General features: G+C 40.9%; 2 protein-coding genes and 8 non-coding genes across 16 annotated transcripts in view; 9 read left to right on the top strand and 1 right to left on the bottom strand.

The window, feature by feature from the left end:
• Positions 1–106: 106 nt before the first annotated feature.
• On the top strand, positions 107–8,054 carry TAF1D (TATA-box binding protein associated factor, RNA polymerase I subunit D). Its single transcript, XM_027895413.1, has 7 exons — positions 107–167; positions 1,443–1,697; positions 1,802–2,264; positions 2,523–2,698; positions 4,214–4,271; positions 4,566–6,483; positions 7,686–8,054. Exons 2-6 carry the CDS (start codon positions 1,456–1,458, stop codon positions 4,719–4,721), a joined length of 1,095 nt encoding a protein of 364 aa, XP_027751214.1. The 5' UTR covers positions 107–167; positions 1,443–1,455; the 3' UTR covers positions 4,722–6,483; positions 7,686–8,054.
• On the top strand, positions 6,226–6,297 carry LOC114063261. The gene has a single exon (XR_003572537.1). It is a non-coding gene; the product is annotated as a small nucleolar RNA SNORD5 (small nucleolar RNA).
• LOC114063260 lies at positions 7,468–7,594 on the top strand. Its single transcript, XR_003572536.1, has one exon. It is a non-coding gene; the product is annotated as a small nucleolar RNA SNORA40 (small nucleolar RNA).
• On the top strand, positions 7,913–8,051 carry LOC114063262. The gene has a single exon (XR_003572538.1). It is a non-coding gene; the product is annotated as a small nucleolar RNA SNORA8 (small nucleolar RNA).
• Positions 8,055–8,325: 271 nt separating the features above from the next.
• LOC114063266 lies at positions 8,326–8,457 on the top strand. Its single transcript, XR_003572541.1, has one exon. It is a non-coding gene; the product is annotated as a small nucleolar RNA SNORA1 (small nucleolar RNA).
• A 701-nt stretch (positions 8,458–9,158) lies between these two features.
• Positions 9,159–9,231, top strand: LOC114063256. The gene has a single exon (XR_003572533.1). It is a non-coding gene; the product is annotated as a small nucleolar RNA Z40 (small nucleolar RNA).
• A 928-nt stretch (positions 9,232–10,159) lies between these two features.
• LOC114063258 lies at positions 10,160–10,291 on the top strand. Its single transcript, XR_003572534.1, has one exon. It is a non-coding gene; the product is annotated as a small nucleolar RNA SNORA18 (small nucleolar RNA).
• Positions 10,292–10,856: 565 nt separating this feature from the next.
• Positions 10,857–10,995, top strand: LOC114063264. The gene has a single exon (XR_003572539.1). It is a non-coding gene; the product is annotated as a small nucleolar RNA SNORA8 (small nucleolar RNA).
• Positions 10,996–12,103: 1,108 nt separating this feature from the next.
• LOC114063265 lies at positions 12,104–12,232 on the top strand. The gene has a single exon (XR_003572540.1). It is a non-coding gene; the product is annotated as a small nucleolar RNA SNORA25 (small nucleolar RNA).
• Positions 12,233–13,901: 1,669 nt separating this feature from the next.
• The window catches only part of CEP295 (centrosomal protein 295), a 45,429-nt gene continuing 42,554 nt past the window's right edge, over positions 13,902–16,776 (bottom strand). For all 7 annotated transcript variants that reach the window (XM_027895406.1, XM_027895404.1, XM_027895412.1 and 4 more), the window contains 4 exons: positions 16,078–16,284; positions 15,660–15,768; positions 15,077–15,176; positions 13,902–14,264 (listed from right to left, as the gene is read on the bottom strand). In XM_027895406.1, coding sequence (XP_027751207.1) covers positions 14,217–14,264; positions 15,077–15,176; positions 15,660–15,768; positions 16,078–16,284 — 464 coding nt within the window. In that variant the 3' untranslated portion in view covers positions 13,902–14,216. The remainder of the gene's footprint in view (positions 14,265–15,076; positions 15,177–15,659; positions 15,769–16,077; positions 16,285–16,776) is intronic.

Below are 16,776 nucleotides of genomic sequence, written 5' to 3'. Positions count from 1 at the left end.
GGCGCCGTTCAGCCTTGAGGTTATTCTGGGAGGAGATACTGCGAATCCGTATAATAGTCAGCAAATTTAGATGCTGGTTGTTTTTCTCCCTAAGGGCTCTGCGCGCTGTGCCATCTGTCAAGAACGGAGCTGCAGGAGAGGCCTCAAAGGATGCTGAACAACGATCTGTGAGTACCAACCACAGCCTGTGTGGTCAGAGTGACACTGCTGCCTGGACACATCCTGGCTCTAATATTGGGCCGTTCTGTCTCTGTATTGTGTTTGTCAGGCCGTGGGTGAACCCCTGTTATCAGTATGCTCACATAAGGCATAGTGTGGCTGGGGCATAGGTGCAGATTGCTGTCCAGAATTACCTTCCATAACATCAAAGAGTCTTGTAGGTTTGAAAAGGTGTTTAAAGTCATCTAGACATTAACCTAGTATTGACTAGTCCAGCATGAACCCATTAGTCCCAAAGCACTGCATTTATACATTTGAACACCTCTGGGGGTGGTGACTTAGCCACTTTCCTGGGCAGCGTGTTCCTATGATATAAACTTCCCCAGTGCAACCTGGTGCCATTTTCTCTTGCCCTGTCATTTATTACTACTTAGGAGAAGAGACTCACCCTCACCTGGCTACAGTCTCCTTTCAGGTACTTATAGAGAGTGAGAAGATCCACCTGAGCCTCCTCTTCTCCAGACTAGCATCCCCAGCTCCATCAGCTGCTCCTCATAAGATATGTGTTTCAGATCCTTTACCAGCTTTGTTGCCCTTCTCTGGACACGCTCCAGCACCTCGGTGTCTGTTTTGTGATGAGGGGCACAGACACAGGCACAGGATTCAAGATGTGGCCTCACCAGGGCCAAGTACAGGGGGACAGTGACTGTCCTGGTGCTGCTGGCCACGCTGTTGCTCATACAGGCCAGGATGTCCTTGGCCACCTGGACACACTGCTTGCTCGTGTTCAGCTGCTGTTGATCAGCACCCCTAGCTCCTTTTCTGTGAGGCAGTTTTTCAGCAATGCCTGGGGTTGTTGTGACACAGATTAAGGACCCAGCACTTGGCCTTGTTGAACCTCATACCGGTGGCCTCAGCCCAGAGATGGCATCCTGTCCAGATCCTTCCTGCCCAACTTGGTGGTCTGTAAACTGACTGAGGGTGCACTTGATACCCAATCTTTAACCCTGGGGAACTCCACTGGTGACCAAAAGAGCTGTAAAAATTCTTTCTGACCTAAATTATGCTATGAATATCCTGAAGTAAGTGTCTGTGACTGAACTGTTACTCTGAAAGTTTAATTTATATGCCTCTGGTTCATAGGAAAATACATGCTGAAGTTTGCTTGACACTGTTTTAAGTTTACCCTGTGAGTAAGAGTGGAGTAGTGGAAAGCTTGTTACCTCATTAACATATATTTTTCTCCAGTTTCTTTAACTTCTTTAACTCTCGTTGATTTTTAGGGCAAACTGAAACATGACTGATCGAGATGAGCCCCAGGCTTCTGGCTCTGATTACCGTGGTGCCCAAGAGCTGATATATGGCCATCAGGAGCCATCTAAGGAGTATGCATGGCAGACAGATAGAAGAAAGGAGTGTTCACAGTCAAGGCAGAAGAATGCTGCTCCTGGGGAATCATCATCAGATCGTCTTAACAGTATCTGTGAATCATCAGCTGCTTCAGCTGAGGTTTTACTTATCAGCAGCGATTCTGAAATGTGAGTTTTTACCTCCTAGTTTAGAATTTTTCTTGTGAAGAACCTGTGTCATATATCGTAAAAGTAATCATTCTTTTGAAAGTAAATATTTTCTTTTTCTTCAGTGATGTCTCTGTTGCTCATGGCAGTGAGTGCCGTCCTGAGTGCTCGATTGCACCGTCAAAGCAAAAAAGGTGTCAGTCTTCGAGGCAACAAGCTGAATCTGTTGTAGAAGTGCCTGACAATGAAAGCTCATCAGATTCTTCGCTATCTCCCCAAAGTCCAGTGAAATCATCAGAAGTTTCCAAGCAGCAGAAATCAAAACTCAGTTTGAAAGCCATTTTTGCCTATCACTTCAGGGGAAGGAAGTTTAAAGCAGCTGCACACCGAAAATTCAAAGCTGGCTCAGGCAAAAAAAGGAAGAAGAAAAGGGATGAGGGCACAAGGATGCCCACAGGGAGGCCACCACTGACAGCCTCACCTCAGGAGCAAAAGAGGAGGCTGCTGGACAGAGGTTTTCAGTTCCCTTTTGTCGAAAAACATTATGGGGTGAAACATATTCCATTAAAGATGGTTCTTGGCTATGAGGTAAGTCTTCTTTTGTGAGATAAGTGTATTACTATTTTAGTAGGTTGGCTGTGTTGTGCTTCTGTCTGATGTGCTTGAATGTAACAGTTAAACAGGTTTTATTTCTGTTTAACAGGACATTTAATGTTGTCTTATACCCTTCTAAGGCAAAGAAAGAATTTTTATATAGGTGTCAATGTAATATTGCACATTCAGTTCATAATATAAATGCTTTTAATGGTGTTTGTAAGATCTTACCTGGTAAATTTCTGTTTTCAGCAAGCAGCTGCAAAGGGATATTTCAAGTACATTGAAGTGCTTAAATACGAAGAACATCTTAAAAAAGCTTTAAAAACCCTTCAGGCTAGTGAAGACTTAGAAAAAGAATGTGTGGTGGTACGGAAACACAAATACCTAGATGACGAAGGCCCCATTTCCCCTATTCGGGAGACAAAGTAAGTTGGTCTTTATATTTTTAGATGGTATAAAACTTCCATTCTTGACTAAAATATAAACGTGTGTGTACAAGTAGATGCATGACAGCCTGCACTACCCCCAGACTGTTTGCTGACGTGGTTAGGGCTTCAGCACTTAGTCACAAATCCAAAAAAAACATGGCATAGGGTGCTGTGAGGAGAGCTGACCTAACTCCAGACCAATACAATCTGCCACTTTTCACAGTTCAGGAATTTGAGAGGTAGTACAGTTGCTTGTAGTAGCGTGTGATTCTGTGACAGAGTTGTAGGTGTATCAAATTCAGTTCTTTTCCTGTCCTTTTAACCTATGAAAGCATTGTTTATTTCGGGAACAAAACACTGCCACTTGGGGTTTTGTGTTTGTAAATGTGACTTGAAAGTTCTCATAGAAGGAAATACTTCTCATCTGATCTGGAGATTGATGGTTGTTCTGGTGACTTTTACTGTCTGATTAAAATGATATGGTATAAATTTAAAAAAAGTACTTCCTAAAATTAATTCCTCAATAGCTACCTCAAATAAATGGGAGTGTTCTATAGCAAAGACTACAGAATAATTTTTAATTTCCTTTTTACATTATTAAATATTGAAGTGTCATCTTAGATCTTTATGGTCAAGCAGTTATCCTAGTGCAGTAAAAAAATCAGTATATCAGCAAGAATACTTACTGTTGTAAATATACTCAACACTAAAACTAAAAAGTTAAAAAGTCAGTGTAAAGATATGAAGCTGTCTTTTAGCTACTCTTCATTTTAGCAGTCACTTCACACTGCTAATTAGTGTGAGTCAAAGTATTAGGGTGAGCCTGTAGAATGAGTAATAATGATTTGTTTGCTTTTGTACAAAAGAGCAGAAGAAACAAATCTCTGTAGAATAAAAGCCAACTCATCCAGACACTCAGTTATTTATATCAAAGGAGTACCGGAATACTTTCTAGGTTCTGGAACCAGTCCTCCCTGTGCCTCTTAGTGAAACAACAGTTCTATAATGATTTCACCTCTTTGGGGAGTCCTTTCTATTTTGAGAGAAAACTTGTGGATGAGAGTGGAATTAAGTTCATACTGGAGTTTCATGGCACTATAGAGAAACTTTTTTTACAATATCAGAAAGAAAGCTGTATACCCTTATTAGCTGAGGCTTATCCTCTTACGTCCTTGCTTGTGATTACATTCTGCTTCCTTTCCAAGTTGCTGGCTTTCTAGCCTTTTTGGCAGTGTAATCCAAATAATCTTAATACTGCTGTTGATATTTGCTGCTAAATCTTTGTTCTACTCCTAAGCACTCCTTCTGTCCTGCCACTGTTATAAGTTAGGATGTCATTCTGCTGTCAAAAACCGTCATTTGAGAATGACTTTATTTAGAAGTATTGTTAAACCTACAAGCTGTAGTACTTTAGAACACACTAAGAGCAACCAGGGCTTGTAGTAGGAAAATAGTTTACACATTTTAAGCTACTATAAAAGTACAGTTTGATTTGAATCTTTTATATTTCAGTGATGATGAAGATGGCTTGAATTCTCATAATCAAGAGCAGTATGATGCCAGAGTAGTGGTAAGTAATAATTAACTTCAGAAACTCTCTAACCTTTCTCTGCTAAAGCTAAGGAATTAGTAGATAATAAGCTTACATCCAGAGTTAACTATGTGATACCTGTGAGTCTCAGTCTGTAATGGAGAAGGAGGTTATTTTGAGACTCTACACTCTCCTCTTAAATAAAATGCTGGAATGTATAGGAATTCTGCAGTTCTCTCAAGAGTTACTGAAGTTTACAAATTTATTACTAAACCCTTGTATTTTAAGTATCTCAAAACCAGACACGTGAATACTTGTCTTCCGTTTTCTTAGGAGAACAGCTCTTTCATTTTAAGCAGCACAATTCCCAGTAAGAAAAAATCAAAGCCAGAAACAAAACGTGCAAAATCAACTGAAGTGATTGAAATAGAGGATGACGAAGACAGTGCTGGGGAGAACTCTGTGCCTGTGCAAGGTTCACCTCTGTGAACAGCAGATGGACAAATGAGGTGTCATTGGTCATTTTTCATGGCCTGCTTCCTTTAAAGCATTGGTCTGAAGTCAATGTTAAGCTATCCACCAAGCTACCCAGTCACATCTGGTGTCCTGTGAGTATATTGGCCTTGTGTCTAAGACAGTTACAAAGCAAGTATAATCTGTTGTTTTGTTAAGCTTTTAAGTATGTTCTGTGCTGTTCTCTATCAGGACTATAACGTCCTTGGTTCAGTAGCTGATAATCTTGCTGAAGTTCTGGCTTCTGCAGCTTGAACTCTGTTAACCAGTGGATCATGGAATTTATGTAATTAATTGGGCAGCCAAGTTCCAAATATTGTAACGTAGCAGCAGCACAGTATAGAATAGTATGCATTTGGATGCATACACCTATATGCTCAAGTTAAAAGGGCAGTTTAAATGCCTTTCTTGAGTTTTCATAGCTGACTTGCTTGTGAGTGGTCTGTGTCTTAGAGGTGCAGGTTTGAAATACTTACAGAGTTAAGAGGTTGAAGACAGAATTGAAGCTTTATGCAAACAAGTGCCAACAACAAAAACGCAGAAGTGATTGGCCAACTTCAACAGAAGTCTGTTGAAAAATATGGTTAATGTATTCAAATGATGATATCGATTTTGTATGATTAAGGTTGTCTATTCCATGTGGAATAACTTTTTAGAAAACTGTTTCTCTGCTCCTGAATCTAATACAATAATCTGAAGTTGTAAGTTATCTTTAAGATAATTGTAGCAGCATAGTGAATCTTGGGTTAAAAACTCTTTTTCCCCTCTTGCCCTCTGCTGCCCAGAATGGGTTCTGATGTGAACATGACTTAGCTTCAGAAGATAAAAGCTTTTCATAATTATAGTTCTTAACAGGCATTGCCCCAGCTGAAAATAACTTTCTTGAAGGTGTTTTAGTCAGTAGGAAACCTGACCAGTAAGCACTGAGAAATGGTTTGAATACAGCCAAGTCCTACTGTGTGTTGTAGTAGCTGAAAATATATAAAAAAAAGTTTAAAAAATTTCCTTGTCAATGAACAAGATTTAGAGGTCAAACAGTCATCTGCCTGCCTCAGATGTTCTTAACCAAATTGCTGTCAGCAAGCTATAGCTGTTCAGCAGGTAGAAGTAGTCTGTTCTGAACATGGATGTTGCCCAGGAAAGGTTTTATCTACTGGTTTAATGGCAGTCTGAGGAGATTGGCAGTAGGTGCTCAGTACTGAGAGCAAGTCAAGCTGTATTATTTACGAGCTTGAACTAAGGTCCCAAACCTTTGTAAAGGAGGTTTCCCAATTACAACTTGGTAGGTCTAGGACTGCAAAATTACTCTTCAGTATTTGAAGATCACATTTCATATTAGTCCAAAATTAATGGCCACCTCTTTTAGGCATCCACTTGAGAAATACTCAATGGGTTGAAAGACTCATCCTGGATCTAGGAGTGGGGTTCTTGCTTGGTAAGGCATAGTGAAGGGGGTATGTAGAGTCCTGCTCATTCTGCAGTTCATGTGATGAATTTTGTTGTTCAACTGCTGAGTGACTCAGAAATGAACTAAATTTCAATTCTGATTAGAACTGGATAAGTACACATGCAAATCAAGCTTATTACAACTGTTACATTGATTGCTGAAACCTAGCTTTGAGTTTACCTAACCGTATATGACAGTTCTTATTACTTTGCTTTTTCTTCCAGTTTATGTCACTTTTGACATTTGACATTTTTGAAGATAAAATACTACTCAGTTTTCGTGCTGCACAAGGTAAGCTGTTGGTTTCAGTTTTGTTTACTTCAGGTAGCTTTTTTGCTTTACTTCACAAGAGGTTTTGAAAAAACAGCGCTCCATATTTAAAGTTAATGCACTACAGCTCTTCACAGCTGTGCAGCTTTTGTGTGTGAAATTTCCAAGGTCTAGACTTCAATGCAACATCTCTTTCACCAATCTGAACAAAATTAGTCTGTGGTCTCTTGGAATGAAAACAAAAACTTGAGGTCTTGAATATCTCTTAAGTGCAGTTTTTGTTAAAAGTTATGTGTAGAAATGCTTCGTTTTTACCTGATGTTGAATGCTGCAGGGCAATTTTATCTGTTTTGGACCAATACTGCCTGGGATTGTCTCTGCTGAAGATGCTGAGGAACTACTTTAGTCCCGTTGTGGTGCCTCACGCACGCCTTCTGTACCAGGGTGTATCATACAGCTGCAGCTTCTGATGGCTTCCCTGTGGTAAAATTCCATCTTAAATCATGTCCCATGCAAGAACCAGGGACAGCAGAGAGGAGCTGGTAGTCTTGCATGTACATAGCTGTGAAAGCTGCTTACTGTAGGATGTTACCAGGTTTGTGTGGCTTCAGGGTAGTGTAGGAAATAGCATGGAAGAAAGCACCATGTAAGGTTACTGCGCAAGAAAACACCTGTAACATGGGAAGCCCTGAGCTAAAGGTGTTCAAGTAATAAAACCTTACAAGAACATTCTTTAGTTAAAGGTAGGAACAGGGCATCTTACTTGGCCAGTGGTGTAGTTGGGAGTACTGTGCTGAGTAACATACCAGTTTAACACAGCAGATTGTTCTTAGGACGGCATGTCTGATACTGAACTCCTTGCCACAGTTGCTTTTTGGTTCAACCTACCTGTCTTTAGAATGAGAAAACACAGTAGTAGTGGAAGGTGACACTTCTTAACAGTAAGTATACAGTGAATTGGGAAATAGTTTCAGATGCTGTTTAAAAAAAAATTCAATCTGTTCTAGCACTTGATCAGGTTTTGTCTGTTGCTGTAGGCAAAAACCTGGAACCTAGTGCTTAGAAAAAACCCTTCTTTTGCAACCCACAGCTGATGAACATATTAGCTGTGTTACGTATATGAAGGGACAATATTTGCATAAACTCCACTGATCAATCTTGAGCATGAGTTTAATGTTCCAGATTTGTAGAAGTGTAGCTCAGTTGTATCTCTTTCTTTGCAGGTGAGAACACCAATGCTACAGCAGTGAACAGATTTAATTTTTTGGGAAGCATGTATTATGGCTGTTTGCTGGCCCACTGATTCACAAATCTGTCAGTTCAGTGGATTTCTGTACAACATGGTAGTGAGTGAAAGAGGTAAGCTTTGAGTTTCATTTGAGCTTCAGCATAAGAGTCTTGGATTTTTTCAGACATGCTGTTTCCACAGCAAGTTAATCGGACTAATTTGTGCACTGTATGGTATCTGCACCCAGCAGTGTCTTCCTGATGGGGTGTTCAAAAAGCAGTGCTACAGTAGTTCAACAGCTGGCATCGTTGGTTTTCATGCAGATGTGCTTGTTAAGCTTGGTATTTCTGTTGAAACAAGTAGATTTAGTGTTTCCAAACTGGGAAGCTTGTCAGATACATTGAAAAACTGTTAAACTGTTACGGGATGAGCTTATAGTTAAATAAGTGACTTTGTTCCAAAATATTTCTTCTTCAAGGGGCCTTCCTGCGATGTCTGGAACACAGTGGAAAGCCTCTGCTTAAGTGTAAGTATTAAGGAAATAGTTGGCTTTTTTCTTGGTGGAAGTATTTGGATGAGGATCATAAAAGCTCAAGTCTTAAGTAGTCTATTCCACAGACACTGTGGAGTTGTTATGCCTTGTTCTTCAGCAAATGGGCACAACCTGCTATGTGTCTGAATTGAAAAACGTGGCTAGAAGAGTAACAGGTTATGCTTTCCTCACTGTAAAGTTAATTGCAGTGGTGACAATGAGACCTGTAACAGTTTACGTAGTGGGACAGTTCTGCAAACGTACTTAATGCAGGTACTGTAAAATCTGAAAATTCATTTGTTTTGATGTGCTTGAATTCTGCATCCTACCTACTAAAGGAAGTAGAATCAGCAGGTAGAGGGAAAAACATACTTGCAGTGATGAATTCTTGTATGTGGTTTATTAGAGCATATTTTTAAGCTGTTTTAAGATGGTGTCCCCACGTGTTTTCTTTGTGAGGTAACTCCCTTAGCTGTGCCTTGTGTTGCCGTAGTGTTCCACTTTCTTAAACTGCAGATAGACCTTGTTGGTAGTTGTGTGGTAAATGGGGCCATGGCTTTGATTTCAATTGAAATGCTTGGCTTTGTCATTAGCATTCTATTCTGTCAGTGTAACTGGACCACAGTCTACCTGCTTTATATTGAGTATAAGAGTACCCAGGGGCTAACAAATTACTGAAGTGCTAAAGGTTCTTGGCTGTATTGATCAGATGCAACAATTTACTTTGTTTTAGGAAGTCCACGTGATAGTCCAGTCTGAACTACCATCTTGGTAAGTGTGTGTGACTGGTTTTTAACACTTGCCTGTTGCAGGTCAGCTACCTGTCTTTTACTCGGTGAGCTGGTTGTAGTGCTGTTCTTTTCTTACTGAGAAAATGCAGTGTTGTTTCAGAAAATACGAGTTTATCTAACCCCAAACTTGAGAATGCTGTGAGAAAATTGTTGTGATGATTGGCAAAATGTTCAACTGCTCTGAAGAGAGTGAGTGAGAATGGCCTTTCTGAACAAATTACTACAGGAGTGTCCTTTTCATGTCACTTTATTTGTACATGCAAGTGTCTTGTCTCAGTGAGGAAAGATCATGACTGTGACTTTGTTTTAAAAATAAACAGGAAATTACAAGGAGCTGTCAAATAGGATAATATTCAGACACTGTAGTAGCTTGAAATGTGATTGCAAATAGAGGCTCTCAGTAATGCTTGTGGTAGTTAGAATGAACCACTTACATACTAAGTACTGATGTAGGTTCTGCTGATTTGTAAGCACAAACATGCTGGTTTGTAACATTACTTTGCTTTTTCAGGTGGCTTGTATTTAGAGAAAATAAGAGAAGAAATGCAGGATGCCATTTCACAGAAGTCTCAAGCTCTGTCTAGGGTTAGTATGACATAAGAAGTTTTGCAATGACTGTCCTTAATGACTGAAGGACTCTGGTGCCTGGAAGTCTTATCAAACCTAGTTTACTGTTTTGGGAATGTTTAGTGAACTGGTTTCAACACTGCATTACTGTATTTTAATGTAGCATTCCCTCTGTTAGGCGAACAATTTATTGTAACTTTGATTTGCCTAAAAAGCATTCATACAAATTTCTCGTTCAGAAAGGAGGTGATCGGGTTAACTGCTTAAACTGACAGTTTTGCTTGGACAAGTGAGTTGCACTGCACAGTGCATTTATAGGGAGGATTCTGTACATATTTGTAGTTAACTGCCTTTGATGTTTGCTTTTCAGGTAACTACCTTTTAGTGTTAAAAATGTTGCTAATATGAAGGAGTTACTTCACCTTCTCCAGATGCCAGCTGTTGAAATAATTTACCCTTCTCCTTCCCCAAAGTACCTTGAAACAACTTTTAAAAGACACTTAGCGGAATATATACCAGGTATGTTTCTGGTCTTCTTGATTTTTTTTTCCTGTCGTGTTTATATATAGTACTAGGAATGCTGAGGTCTATCCCGATAGGATCTTCTCTGTAGGTTCATGTCGTTGGAAATGCCTCACAGAATAAACTTGTGGTTTCGCTTTACCCACTGAACTACCTGTTAGCTCTGTGGGATAAAACTGCAAGACATATTCATGTAGCATCCCAGGAACTGTAATAATGCACCTTGTTCTCCTTTAGGTGTACTGTGACATGCTTTGTAACAAATGAAAAAAGTGATTCAAGTGGAAGAGCTTGGTAAGAGTCAAAATACAGAGTGTTCTGGGACTTCAGGTGCAACTAACATACTGAATTACACGGGCTGAACTTATTCTTCACCTAGGTTTTTGTGTAGATACCTGACTTAACACTATATTTTGCTGCTTGAGTGTTCTGGATGACTTGAAGCAGTCAATTGCCCCTTCAGTCACGGAGTAATTATTCTCATGGTAGCAGTAGGCAAGAAGAGACAGCGGTGTGATGTCTGTCTTGAAGTAACTTACTGCATTTCTGCTTTGTGTCAAGAGATGCTCCAGTTTCACACTGAGCAGCTGCTGTTCGAGTGAAAGGAACATTCATGAAGTCTTGTTTTCCCCTCTCCCGTTGCATGGCAGCTTTTGTGAAATGAAGAGTACCTCTTATTCCCAGACACTAACTGGTGCATGGAAGAAGGGTGAATGTTAAAATGAGCTGTTTGTGGATGGAGAAATGCAGCTGTTGCTCTGTATGGCATTTCCACCCAGCAGCACTGTCCTGATAAGGTGTTCAACAAGCTCTGCTACAGCAGTGCAGTGTTTGGCATCACTGGTTTTTGTTCCCCTGTGTCTGTTAAACCTGCTATTTCTTTTGAAACAGTCTTTGACCTCTTCAGTGATTTGAGTGTACTTGTGTTTTATTTCCATGTTCCAGTGTGAGAGCTGGGTATTGGCCTCTGGAACTCGGCAAGTACATTCACTTTCTACTTTCTAACAGGTGCTTTAGGATACTGAACAAAGTGAGCCTCCCTGTGTTAAAAGATGAGCTGTGGAAGATGAAAGCAACACGTTTTATGGGTAAGCACTGAGTTACTAGTCTCACACTATGCAGCTGGTATGATTCAAAGTTCAGTAAACTGTTTTTAAAAGAAGTACAGAAATGGTTGTCCAGTAGCAGAGATTACTGGGTCATGATCACTCCAGATTTTGGCAATATCTGAGCAGGTCACTTGTCTGTGAGTCATTCTTGTGTGTGTGTATAATGGCTGTCACAGTTGTGCAGTGGTTTGTACTACTAATGCCTTAGACTGCTGTTGCTTGTGAGGAACCAAGTACATCTCGTCTTTACTTTGAAATTTTAACAGATTTTAGGCTTATTGGTACACAACCTGGGTGTAATGTTGGCAGCATTGATTGGTCCTTCACTGGAAAGGATGGGCAGCTTGATTACTAAGTGAAGTCACAGTAAGGGCAGCGAGAGGAGTGTCTGGTCATTACCAAGGCTGCTGGGATGTTACTGTTTCTGGTGAGCTGTGGACATGACCGTAAAGCAAGTCCATCAGGCTCTTGTATTGCCACACAATGTGGCACCGAGTCTGCTGGGAATAAAGCTTCAGTGTAGGTCATGGAATGGACACAACACTCCCTTTGCTGTTAGGAGGAAGTTGCTGCCAGGTGTGGTTGGTATCCTTGGGCACCTTTAAAGTTCTGGTTGAAACTATGGTAGATTCGACTCCAGAGCTGCTATTGAGAAGGTGATGCTTTTCAACAAAAGCAAAAAAGGGAGACAAAGGCTGCTCCGTGCAATTTACATCCAACTTGTGTGTTGTTAACTCTTTCCTTACACTAACCAAACCTGACTCTTTAACTCCCAGTGTCTGCTACCAAGTTGCTGCATGTCAGAGGGATGAGAAACTGCACCTGGATGCTGCCAAAGCAAGTGCGAAGGTAAGAGCACTTACCGAAATGGCTAGTACTAAAAAGAGATTCAAGGTCACTTCAAAGAGGGTTTGCGTGGCTGAAAACCAGCAGCTCTTAACGCGGTGACCGCAAATTGAAATCCTCTACAGGATGCCGTGGACACATTGTGTGTGCTATGGTCTATTTATGAGGAGATACACCTTATGTCCTTAAGCCTCTTGAGGTGAAAAAGGATGTTAATTTTCTGCCCTTGGGTTTTTGTGATGCTGATGTAGAGGAGGCTGCTCAGTTTCACTTTGAAACCAGCTGACATTTGTAGCTGACATAGAAGGTTAGAGAACAAAAGGGCTGTGGTATGAGCAGTCTTGTAGCACAGTTGCTGCTTGTGTGTTGAGAGGAGGGCAGCTAAGCTGGTGAAGGGTCTAGAGCACGAGTTTATTTTATAGCAGCTGAGGGAGCTGGAGGTGTTGAAGCTAGAGAAGAGGTGGCTCAGGGAGGAACTTCTTGCTCTCTACAATTACCTGTAGTGTGGTTGAAGTCAGTCTGCCAATTAAGAAGCTGTGGGATGAGAAGTGGCCCTAAGTTGTGCCAGGGGAGATTTGGATTGGATAGTGGGAAAATGGCTTTTTTTTTTTTTGGAGTAAAAGTGCTAATAGATTTTTTTTTTCTCTCAGGCTCGGGTGCTAGTGCTGAAAGTCTGTCGCAGTGAGCTACACAGCTCTTCCAAATGGAGAAAGATCTTACCTCGAGAGTGTTTACTGCAGTTACTTGGCATTAAAAGTAGCACATATTGTGACATGCCTCTTGCCCCCCTGGGAGATGTGAAGGTGCCTGTGTGTGATGTTAGACAAGACCCAGCTGACTATAGTGTGTTGTAATTTCACTGAAAATGGCTTTATCAGGTGTTTTCCCTAACTTCCCTGTCACTGAATTCTCACTGTACTGAAGCCCTGGATAGGTTTTTATTCTGTACAGAATGTCACAGCATTTAAATAAAACTGTCTCTGTGAGATTACTTCCTGTTGCTACTCTGTGGCTTTCAAAGAAGGGTGAGAAAATCATTGCAGCTGATCTCCTGGGACTTGGTCTCTTCCCTTATGATCCTGTTCTGAGAAAGGAACTAGAATAGCCTGAGCAGCCCCTGCAGAACTACCCTGGTGAAGGTGAGACAATATACATCGTGCACACCTCCTTATTTGCACTGCCAACAGCCTCCACTTACCTCCATGGCATAACAAACTGGTTCTAGTTCAGGCTTTTTACTTAGGCCGGAGGTAGCAATTGTTCTGCTACTGCAGGACATGCAATTGCACCAGACTCTAATCAGTGAAAGCACCTGTAAAGTGTAGTTATTTGTTCATCTAAAACTGAGCTCAGATTTCTCGTGGAACAAGTCCAGAGGAGTCCATAAAAGTCATAGCATTGGAGCATCTCTCCTGTTAAAACAGGCTCAGAGAATTGGGGTTCAGCCTGGAGAACAGAAGGCTCCAGGGAGACCTTTATAGCACCTTCATCATTGCCAGGGGATTGGACTAGATGACCTTTACGGGTCCCAACCCCAGCTGTTTTGTGATTTACTGACGCATTTCAACTCTGATCAGATTTAATGAAACATCTTCTATTGCACCTGCTGATAATGAAGTTAAAATCTTAAAGCTGTTTTTACTATAATTTGCCCTGGTGCTTTAACTACTTAGCTATAAATTGGCATTCATCAAACATGGACAGAAAAATACGGACGTAGCAACAGTAAAATTTAAGTGCTTGAAAAATGTACTGCATTTGTGCAGGAACCCACTCTTCTTAAATCACATAGTGCAAAGAATAAAGCTCTAGCTTTACAGAAGAAATGTCTTGCCCCCAAAGGATTCAAGTCATCTTAAAAACCCAACTTTATTTGAAAATATTTTATACATGTATATTACAAAAGTTAGTATCTCCCTTTAAAACATTAATGCTCATCTAGAGAGGCCTTTCTTGCCTGTCTACTCTGAGACAAACCATGCTGAAAAGCAGCACACCATCTGCTTCTGTAGTGATCTCCCTAAACAGGAGCGTAGTACAGGGGTTTTGGGCTACTCCTACAGCCTAAAGCTGAGGATTCCTAATGGCTTTGCTTTTAACCATTAAGTCTTGATTGTACCAATACCATAGCGAGGCTGTTGCTCAAAGTCTGCTGCCTGTCACAGTGCTTTCCAAGACTTCTTGGCTCGTAGTTTTTCCAGCATTTTCTGCAAATAAAGCAAACCATGAGACTCTAGTGCAGCTTAAGTGACATGTACTGCCCCACCTGTTTGACCTGAACATCAGTAATAGACCAATGAGTTCAGTGACTGTCCGGGCTCCAAAAAGGCCACAGATTGCAGGGTGGGAGGGAAGGTGGGCTTATTTATTTTGTTAATTATGGAATCTGTAAAGCAGTGTAACAAGAGCACCAATTTATTCCACCAAAAAGAAGGTGGGGTGGTCCGTGCTAAAGGCAGAATTTAGGCTTGGAGCCCCCAGAGTAGTCACAGCCTCTCAGGATTATCAAGCGTTTCCTTCCTTCCAGTTTTCTGAAGCCCAGCAAGAGGACAGGGAATTAATGACTCCAGTCCTCTAGTTCAACCCCTCCTCTACAGCAGCTGGAGGAAAACACAAACAAGGTTTGTGAAACCTGAAGTTAAGGCATGTTCCAAATGTCACCATAACCTCAAATAGCCAAAGCAGCCCAAACCCCACCAAAACCAGAAGTTGCCTTATAATGGTAATTCAGTCTAGTTTGAACTACTGAAAACCCTGCTATTCTTTTGCCATATAGACTTTCCAGCAGAAGTCACCAGAAAAATTCAGCCTGAGGCAGCCAGGCTTTTTAGACAAAGTTTCAGCTCGGTCATAGAGTTTACAAGGAAATTCCTATGTGGGATGTACCAATGCCATCACTTAAAATTCAGACTGGTTGGATGGTCTCCATTTCAGCTACACTCAAACTATGGTTCAGTGACTGATTAGAAGCTCAGTGAAGTGATGAGGCTCACCAGCCAGGACAGTGGAACAAACTTACCTTTTGAAACTCTTTAGCTTTTTCTCTGTTTTTAGCATAAGTTTCTTGCCTTGTTTTTTCTTCCTTTCTGATTTTTACTTCTTCAAGTTGATTATAAAGTCTGTGGAAACAGTAGGAAAAAATTTATGCCTTGGCAGAAAGGAAGTGGCGAAGCTGGAATAAGTTAACAAGCTTAAAGGTTTACAATGGCTCACTTGCTAGCAAGTAAGAAAATTTGACTAATTTCTCTAGTAATCCAGAATCACTTCAAATTCTTCAGCTGTATTAAACAAACCCCATGCATGTTCAGGAGCTGCGCTTGGTTCATGGTACTGCTCTTAAGTCCCTGAGTGCAACTGTGAACTTTGCTTCAAATTTTATCTACTGTCAGGCATTAAGTGGCACGGCAGCCTCAGCCTGGTGTTCCTCACTTGTGTTCCTCACTGCCACTCGTGCAAGGGCCTTTCCCAGCAGGTGCCTTCACCACTGGGTCCAACTGGAAGATCACAAACTGTTTTGTCTGACCAGCAGCTTTCACAAAACACTGGTTAACTACTACTGTTGGTTTTAATTCAAATTTTTCCCACTTGTGTTCATGCATTACCTGGATGTACGCTGGTGCATTTCAATTTCTCCAGCCTTCCTGTCCTCCGGAGAAGATACTCTCACTTCTCCTACTTTTTTCAACTGACTGGCAACTGCACAATTTTTTCCTAGGGAGAAAAGAAAAAAGCCAAACACATCTTAAATTTGACTCTAGTTTAGCTAACTCAAAAGCATGAGAGGTTTTCAAAGATTTTTAAGTGACATGACAAAAAAAGACACAAGCTAGCAGAATGGACACAATGGGAGAGGATGTCTTGTGTTAAAATAAATCCTCACAGTCTCACTCTATAGGCTGCTGTCTGTGCTTTGAGCCAGCCATGGCTCTGAACAGCTAACCTCCAAGTCCCCAGTAATTTGATAGAAAACAGCAATTAAAAGGGTACCTAATGATGTGTCTTGTCCCCAGATAAACCTACCAGAGAGAGGATGGAACTCCTTTTGTCTGCTTCTTAACTCCTCAGACTTTCCTCTTCGAAGCTTTCTGGCTTCCGGCTTTTCATTTTCTCTCTCTCTCTTTTTTATTTCTTCTACTCTTTTCAGAGATTCCTGGATGAAGTTCTGCTTTTTTTCTAAAAAAGATTTTTGCAAACTTCCAGATGTAGCTGCAAACTCCAGCAGCATCACTGTGAAGGAAAGTCAACATTTCTAACTGTTAACAATGAGCAGTAAGTCATGCATTGCAATGCACTTCTCCTAAAATGCTGAGGTTGACCGCTTTTGTAAGTGGCATTAGGAGAATGGCATGGTGAGTGATGAGACATCTTACAAAACAGGCAGCAGTTCAGACCTATGAAATCCAGTCACGGTCAGCAGGTCTGCTGAGACAAATGCTGTGACAAATACTGCGTCAAAAGCATCTTGATGCCTCAAAACGTATCAAAGACCTGACAAGTCCCTAACACAGTTAAGTTCTGACAAGTCATGTCTTTCATGTTACTGTGGTTCATCTTAGACAAAAAAATATTTCAGTATTTTATTTCTGTTCCACACTATTATCAGAATAGGAAAAAAAACCAAAAAAAGCCATTCTTTGGCTACAGGCCTTGGGAGACTTAACAAGAAATGAGAAATAAATGAATATGCAACTGTGACAACAAATCACAAAACAACACAAT

Source organism: Empidonax traillii, unplaced genomic scaffold, assembly GCF_003031625.1.
Source record: "Empidonax traillii isolate 1590-97213 ecotype Southwest subspecies unplaced genomic scaffold, ASM303162v1 scaffold460:size473327, whole genome shotgun sequence".
Classification (NCBI taxonomy): Eukaryota; Metazoa; Chordata; class Aves; order Passeriformes; family Tyrannidae; genus Empidonax; species Empidonax traillii.
The sequence above is the reverse complement of the archived record's forward strand: the minus strand, read 5'-3'. Positions and strand labels throughout refer to the sequence as shown.